This window comes from Octopus bimaculoides, chromosome 6 (genome assembly GCF_001194135.2).
Source record: "Octopus bimaculoides isolate UCB-OBI-ISO-001 chromosome 6, ASM119413v2, whole genome shotgun sequence".
Taxonomy (NCBI): Eukaryota; Metazoa; Mollusca; class Cephalopoda; order Octopoda; family Octopodidae; genus Octopus; species Octopus bimaculoides.
In genome coordinates, this window is record NC_068986.1 from 89,201,636 (window position 1) to 89,210,790 (window position 9,155).

Consider the following 9,155-nt stretch of genomic DNA (forward strand, 5'->3'; position numbering starts at 1 on the left):
TATGTATATATATATACATTTATATATTCAAAACGATATATAATTGAAGCGTTAACAATATAGAATATTAGGATATTTAACTCCCCTCCTACTTTACGTGCTTACGTTCCATTCTTAAGCCCGAAGCGCAACCAGGGGGGCATGCGGACCAACATCGGAAACACTTCTTTACAGGCAAACATCAATTGGATTTCGTATGCATGCTTGGAAATGTGGGAATCATTATGCGAAACAAAAAAAAATACCTTTAATGTTTTAGGAATATGCCTGCTGTAAGACTGATGTTCAAAATTATATGTAGCGTGTACCATATTTTCTTTTGCAAGAGCTGTAAAATTCTCTAATAGTGTATGTATTATCAATTTTTTTCAAACCATAATGTTGTAGTTCTCTATATACACTAACACTTGCATATTTAGAACACAGAGTGAGGTGTCACCAGTCTCTCACATAATAGAAGTTTTTAAAATGTGCCTGAGATGACATTTAATGAGTGTATCACCGTAAACTTGCAATTAGAGATTAAATATTGCTTATTAAGGGAAATTAATTTAGACATCGAGAACATTAAAATATTTTAACGTTGATTGGTTAATGCATTTTATTGAAAAATATGCTTAGAATGATTTTGGAAGATATTAGGTGAGTGGTGGTGTTATACTCACCTATATACAAGATACATTAACAAACAATTTTTCAAGAAAAGTCCACTCTTACACAGAGAAATGATAATTAGAATGCACAGTGCATGTAGGATTCACTTACACACAATCACGTTTTATTAATAAAAATATTTAAGAACAAAAAACAAAAAATATCAAATTTTTTGCAACAGGAAAAGCCAATGATTGCGAAAGCAAGTACATCTCAATTTGTCATTCAGCCAAGTCGAAATACCCATTTACATATCCTGATATTAAACTCTGCCAGTACGTATATACATATATATATTTATTTATTAATGCTATTTCTCTCATCTAATACATAAAGTTATAGTTTTTGTATAAAGCAACAGCTGCGTGGCTTCGGATTTAGTTCCACGAACACATTAGAAAGTGTCTAGCCCCGATTGAATAATACTTTGCAACCCAATATATTAAGTAGAAGCTTTGTGGATAAACTGTGTAATATCACATGGTACAAGACTAGAAATACTCGTTGGGAAATGAGTAGTTCATAAAGCTACTTTATCAGATTGGCACTAGATATATATCGAGGTAGAATGGCGCATGTTAACCACATTCAGATTTAAATACACGTTTAGCTGATTAATAAACACAAAGCTGATTTTTCCGAAATGGACCAGTATAGCTATATGAGGCAAGACAGCAGACTGTTTTATATAACTCCTGCCTCTGAATACGAATAATTTATTAAATCCAGGAAGTATGACAGGATACTTTTACAAAGCAGTATATTGATCTCAGAATGTAAATAAAGATGATATGAAACTGGTACATATTTTTTTTTTTATCAACCCTCAAATTTAAAATTTATGATTAAGTTTTCGGAGTTTATTTTAATTTTAAAAAACATATTTACTGATTTATTTTCAACATCAGGCGCATTGTCGAGTATCAAAGGTGTGCTGACCACCTCAAAGACGAACATTGCTTTGAAGCATTCCGAGGACTCTTTAGAATTACTTGCCCTGGTAAGATTACATTATTAGACTTGTATTATTAGCAAAATATTATCCTTGTCATCATTGTAACATCTAATATAAATTACTAATTATGACATGGATTAAGACCGGAATTAAATGTTGATTCATCTACTCATCTAATATTTCATCAAACTGTCCAAAGGTTATAGCAAAAACAAATAATATGTTGAAATTTGTATATTTTATTTTTTCAGGGAAAGACAATTGCATAGAGTTTTTCAAAGTATATTGTCAACAAGCCGAAGAAATGTTTCCAGTACAATCACCAGATAAGGATTTCTGCAAGTATATATGTTGCTTTTACTCCTCTGACTATTGTTACTACATCTAATAGTTATCTGCTTATATCTTTTATTATACAATCAACTATTTATTATTAATGTTTGTATTATTGGTTAATGCGGCGAGGGATCAGAATCGTTACAATGCTGAGCAAAAATGCGTAGCCGCATTTCGTCCGTCATTATGTTATGTGTTCAAATTCCGTCGAGGTTGATTTTGTCTTTCATCCCTCCGCGGCCCATAAATTGAGTACAAGTCGAACACCAGCCGATGAAGTCGACCACCCCGTCCCCTAAAACTGGTAGCTTTGTTCCAAAATTTGAAATGAATATCTGTTATATTGGTAGAAGTCAAGAAATGCTTACTTGCAGTGCACTAACTTCAATAGGAAACAGTAACTGATTAGTGCTAACTACATCGATTAGTGCTAACAGCTAACACATCTCGACATCAATGTCACTCGAAACATTTTTTAGCAGGTCAAAAAATACACTGTATATTTCCAGTATATGCACAAGTCCATGAATGTGCGACTAAACCTAATGTTTCTGCACGATTCGTGTTAGATTTTAACATATGTATTCTACTGCTTCAGAAAACGCGTTAAAATATATCATATCAAAACTACTATTATTTAAAAAAATTGCTGTTTGTAAATATGATTAGTAAATAAATTTTCCGTATCTTTCTTCAAGTTATAAATCATGAAACATCATTTCTTTAGAATTTTCTATGCTCACTTCGCTATTATATTTATAAATATTATTTTCATTACTAAAGAACCTCTGGATTACAAATGAGACATTGAAATCTATTTACTGTGTTCATTAGAATATATTTTAGCAATCCCAGATATATGAACATTATAAAAACGGGGCAATTTCATTTCAGAAGTTAAATAATTTATGGTTCTTGCGCAATGACGTTCCCATATAAGTTATTTTACAGACGCATACTAATATATGAAGACTGTGCTAATCTGAAGAAACACAAGTGTGCAGGGCACTTTCACCTAATTTCTCTCGTGAATTGTTATGAAGGTAATTTTTTTTTAATCCATTTAATCGATCTTATTTGGGACAGGGCTGCATAGATGCAATAAATTCCCAACACAATTACATTTGTCAAGTTGCTTTTTACGTTCAATTCCATTAATGTTTAAAGCATTGTTGAACTTTAGCAATGTTGGTACGCATTGATTTGCCTTCAGCTCTCAATTCCTGGAGAAGTCATACAGCCGCTGCGATATACTCTGTTCTAGGTGTTTGATCGGTTGAAAATGTGCACAGATCTCATTTTTCCTATTTCTGTGTGCGTCTACGTTTCCCCTGTCTAGCTCTCTCCTCTGGCTCACAGATTTATGCTATATTCTTTTACTTGTCTAAGGTGGTGAGTTATTAGAAACGTTAGCACGCCGGACGAAATGCTTAGCGGCATTTCGTCTGTCTTTACGTTCTGAGTTCAAATTCCACCGAGGTCGACTTTGCCTTCCATCCTTTCGGGATCGGTAAATTAAGTACCAGTTGCGTACTGGTGTCGATCTAATCGACTGGCCTCTCCACAAAAATTTCGGGCCTTGTGCCTAGAGTAGAAAAGGTTATTTTACTTGTTTTATTCATTAGCCTGTGGCGATGATGGGGTCAACGCCTTATTAAGTTTTAGTCGAGCAAATCGACACTAGTACCTCTTTTAAAACCTAGTATTTACTCTATCGTCTCTTGTGCCGAACCGCTACGATCCGAGGACATAACCACACTAACACCAGTTGTCAAGTGGTGGTGGGTGACAAACACAGACATAAAATCATGCATACACACACACACACACACATACATACATACATACATACATACATACATACATGTATGTATGTATGTATGTGCACGACGGCCTTTTATCAGTTTCCGTCCACCAAACCCACTCACAAGATTTCGGTCGGACACTTAGCCTGAAACATGTGACTGAGAAGCAAACTTCTTACCACGTAGTCAATGTTCTTTGTTAAGTTACTAGATCTTGCTAAATATGAATAGAGGGTGCGTAATATATTTGAGGAAGATTTTTTATTTATAAAAAAAATAAAGCAGTTATATAATAACACATAATAACTTCATTAAAAAAAAGCTATGGGGATAAAAATAAACATTCTTTTCCATAATGTTATTCAATAAATCCACCTTCAGCTTCAACAACTGCTTCTGTATGAGATCTAAATCTAAATGCTCGAATCAAGGGGTCTTGGTTCATTTCGGACGTTACTCTGACTGTGGCAGCTTTCAAAGAATCTTTGGTGTTCATTGACCTCTCTCTCAACAACGCTCCACATGTAATAATCCAATGGATTGAGATCTGGGGAATTAGAAGGCCAAATATTAGGGGTTGTGTGACCATGAAAATGTTCAGCCATCCATTCCTGTGTTACTAGAGGCATGCACGATAGTCTGACGTTAGATGTTGACACTAGAATGGCTAATCTACGCGGATAGAGGATCGTGCATTCTTTATGTCTCTATCGTATTACGATATCCGCATAGTGTGCATACCATCTCCTTTTGTAATTTCTGTAACTGAAGTGGCTGGACAGTACACGGTTGGAATATGAAAGGAACTATGAAACACAGTGATCTTCAGGCCTTTTGTGCAACAGCACACTTCAATTTCAATAAAATCATACCTCATCATGTACAAAGTATATAGCATATATATCATGTATATACAAATAAGGTGTGGCCATGTGGTGAGAAATTTAATTCCAAACCGTATGGATCCAGGTTCGGTTCAATGTCGTGGCACATTGAGCAAGCGTCTTCTACTACAGATGATAGACAGAGATTGAAAGAGAAGTGTGTGTCGTTGTGTCTTTATGTTTGGGTTTGACCTCCACCAGCGATTGACAACAGGTGTTGGTGTCTTTATGCCAGTGTAACTTAACGGTTCGACAGAACAGATGCTAAAAAAGCATAAGAACTAAATATTCTTCAAAGTGGTGCCCCAACATGGTAGTAGTCTATTGAATGAAGCAAGGAAAAGACAAACGATATATACCTGCTACCTGCTGCCAAGAGTAAAAAAGAGAGATAGGGATAGACAGAAAAAAGGAAAATATTCCTTGTATATGAAAACTATGGAAATATTTATAAAAAAAAAAACGTTTCATTTAATTTTTCCATAATTTAGTTGTTTTTCATTTTTTACACTGAGTTGAAAAAGTCGCAAAGATTGAAACCGGTACTAAAATGTTCTTCATAAAATTATTTTAGTATTTTCTACTTTGTCTTATTTTCCTTATATATATATTACATGTATATTAAATATGTATACTATTCTATAACTTTGAGATGAGGAATTCTGTACATTATTTACAATGGACGGATAGATGTCCTCGCCTTGTTTGTTGTTATCACAACGTTTCGGCTGATGTAGTCTCAGCCTTCATCAGGTGTTCTGATGGAATTTCAAAGCAAACCCTTTATCTGATTAATGGAGTACACTGCTCTCATTCCTAAGGTATGTTGCTGATGTTATTTTTTTCTGTTGCTGTCATTTTTCAAGTCACTGCCTCAGATTGAACTTATGCTATATGCTCGTCGGCATATAGCGTAGTGGATAAGAGCACGGTTTACTAAACATCGGATTCTAAGTTCAATCCCAGGCAATGACTGGAAAAATAATATCAGCGGGGAAATACCATCAGCAACATACCTTAGGAATGAGAACAGTGTACCCCATTAGTCAAATGAAGAGTTGGGTTCTAAATTCCACCAGAAAACCTGTTGAAAGCTGGAGAGTACATCAGCCGAAACCTTGTGTTAATAACAAACAAGGTAAGGATAACTATCTGTCCATTGTAAATAATTTTCAATTAATATGTATATAGACACATACATAAATATAAATATACATCCATGCGCACTTGTGTGTGTGTACATACATAACCATACACGCATAAATATAAGATATAATTAAAGCGACTGAAGCAGTGTTAATACCAAAAGATAAAATGTAAACGCACCACAAAACAATATGAAAGATTCTCTCATGGTAAATATCGAATGACAGTGTTCGAACACGATATCCACTTGTAAGTGATGATAAATTTTACCTTTTGGTATTTTATTTCTGTCGCTTTAATTATTTTTATTTTGTAATAAATCCACCGTATATATACACCTTGGACTAGGCCCCGCTCAATGGCAGGATTACCAAGTTTTGCTACTTGAGTAGACTGAATTGTTTTGGTCAAGATCACAACGCATCGCCTGGTAGAGGAATCAAAAACAGAATCTTAAAATCATGAGTGCAACACGCAATACACTAAATCCTGCGGTCACTTGGTAAAATCTATTAATAGTCCCTGAACACTGACAATTTTTAACACTAATTGGTTAATGATGCTTTACCTAAAAACATGCATACAGCGTTCTTGTAAAATATTAAGAGAGCGAGTGTGATGGACTCCTACGTAGAACACACTTTAACAAACACATCTTCAAAAATGCAGCACTTACACCATGAAAACATAACGATGGAGCCAATGATATGTACCATTCAGATACACTTCTGCATGGTAACGTAAACTAATACATAATTCGTACAACACAAACACTCCATAAGAGAATTATTGAAAATATAAATATTTACAGGAAACCTAAAACTATCCTTAAAGTTACCGACATTTTCAAATACACATAACAGCAAAATCCAGAAAATAAACACTATTCTAATAATTATAAACATTTTAAATCTACCTTTAAGGACTATATCAGTCCAGCAGTTTTTTGTGAGCAATGTCACAAAATTTTCTAACATCCATTCCACCCTCAGATAGCAGATAACTTTGATACAGATTAGAACTAAATCTTTAGATTTATGGTGTATCATGCAATATTTCGTGTTTATGGTAAAATTGATAAAGAACTACTATAACAACATTTCGAATTTGTAGGACGTATTGATTCGGTTAATTGCCAAGTAAAATACAAGTCAAAATGTTATGAAGCCAAGAAGAAATACCCATTAACATACCCAGATAAGAACAGCTGCTCGTACGTAAATATATATTTATTCCTATTATTTCTATCATCACTAAGGCAGGGAACTGGCAGAATCGTTAGCACGCCGGTCAAATTGCTTTGCGGCATCTCCTCCATCTTTACGTTCTGAATACAAATTCTGCCGAGGTCAGCTTTGCCATTCATTTTCTCGGGATCGACAAAATAAATACCCGTTGGGCACTAGGGCTGACGGAATCGACTTCAACTCTTTCCCGAACTTGTTGGTTTTGTGTCAATATTCGAAATCTATATTTCTTACATCAAAAGAGGACTACAAATAATTTTCTGGAGTAAAGTAATTCACTAGGGTACTGTACTTGATTAGTACTAGATACAGCAATCTCAGGAAGGAGCATTTAAATCACATTCAGGCTTAAACGCAATTTTGAAATATTACAAAATATAAAGCTGATTTATACCATGTACACTAGTATATGAATGTGGAGCTGGGTAACAAATTGTTATATATAACTCCTACCTCTGACTAGAAATAATTGAAGTGTGCAAGGAGAATTACACATAAGAGAAATTTGACCTCACAATGTAAATAATTATTTTTATTGCTAGATGTGTAAAACAGGTGCATAAAGTATTTTTAACTCAAAAATCCGAAATATCGCCAAACGTAAGAATAATTTTCTTTTGTTTTCTTTTTAATATTGAAATAATGTTTACCGGTTTTTTTTTGTTTGTTTTCACCGACCAGGCGCCTTACTGTTCTTGAAAAATGTGCTGAAACTTCGAAAGATGAACATTGCATCGAATCATTTAAAAGGGCCCATCAAATTGAATGCCCTCGTAAGATGATTTTATTAGTCTTGAATCATTGATAAAGTTTTATCTTGAAATCTACCTGAATTATTTCCATCAACTGTCACACAAAATAGTTCTGAAGAATTTTAAAGAGTAAAGAAATAAACATTAAATTTTACCTTTTTCAGCGAAAGGTGGCTGCATAGAGTTATTCCAAAAATTGTGTCCCGAAGTCGAAAAAGATCTTCCGATACGATCACCAGATAAGGATTACTGCAGGTGTGTATACTATTTTTACACCTCTGACAAGTCTAATTATTATAGCTATCGTTTTCATGTATATTATAAATTATATAATAAATTATACATTGGTATCACCCAGTGTTAATTACTAATATTTGTTACATTGGCACAAATATTAGTGCCAAGAAATATGTTCTTGGAATGTACTAGATTCAATAGGAATCAGTAACTGACTAATGCTAAAATACATCGATCGGAAATGGTACATTTAGACGACAATACTAGTTAAGCTAACTTGAGACACATAGATATAGGTAATTCCCAACAAAGCTCAAATTCCCAAACGTGCGATTAGGACATTATTTCGCATCAGCTTTTCAAAATACATTTAATACTTCAGAAATCTTGTAGTAATATTTCATCATCTCGAAATACGTGCACTTCATAATACTTTTATTTAAAACTAGCAGTATAGCCCGGCTTTGCCCGGGATTAAGTTGAGATTATTAAGCTAATCAAGTTCTTTATTTCAAACCAAACTAAGTAACATGACGTCAAATTTGGGCAGAATCAGTTTGCAACTGGAGCGCATGGGTTGGGAGTTTGATCGGCAAAGGTGATCAGGTTACACATGCCATCCCTTTCAAAACACCACCGCCATCATCTAAACCCTCTTTGCCCATGGGTTAGGAACCCTTCCAGCAAGGAAAATAGAATGACCAAAAGGGCTCCCGATTCTCTGTGTCAGAAACGGTTCTGTTCAGATCACAACGAAGTCTTAAGTATGTATATATATATATATATATATGTTTTGAAATATATTAGCGCGCCAAAACGAAGACTTTTGAATTTTACCATTAAGCTGTAAATAGCAGAACCATATGCACGCGCACCCATGACGGTGGGCAACTCTGTATACGATTCTGATGATTGCGGTTACATTACAAATCAGGCTGAAGTGGAATGGACAAATGGTAAGATTTGTTAAATCCGAAACCGGTTCCTGTTTAAGAATGCTTTTTTAGGTCATTTTAAATGTCTTGCCCGCTCACGTTTTGGTATGCTGCTATATTTCATGTTGAGAACAATTTAGGTCTTAATAGACACAAGATGTGATCTATTTCTAGCACATTAATTGTCCACGTTATTGGTCAACG

The 9,155-nt window shown here is 34.4% G+C and overlaps 1 protein-coding gene across 1 annotated transcript in view; it reads left to right on the forward strand.

Annotated features, from left to right (window-relative positions):
* The first annotated feature begins 622 nt into the window (after window positions 1-622).
* LOC106874482 (uncharacterized) overlaps window positions 623-9,155 on the forward strand; it is a 27,053-nt gene continuing 18,520 nt past the window's right edge. Inside the window, exons 1-7 of the mRNA XM_052968492.1 lie at window positions 623-642; window positions 1,563-1,654; window positions 1,861-1,951; window positions 2,897-2,988; window positions 6,894-6,993; window positions 7,709-7,800; window positions 7,944-8,034. Coding sequence (XP_052824452.1) covers window positions 623-642; window positions 1,563-1,654; window positions 1,861-1,951; window positions 2,897-2,988; window positions 6,894-6,993; window positions 7,709-7,800; window positions 7,944-8,034 — 578 coding nt within the window. The remainder of the gene's footprint in view (window positions 643-1,562; window positions 1,655-1,860; window positions 1,952-2,896; window positions 2,989-6,893; window positions 6,994-7,708; window positions 7,801-7,943; window positions 8,035-9,155) is intronic.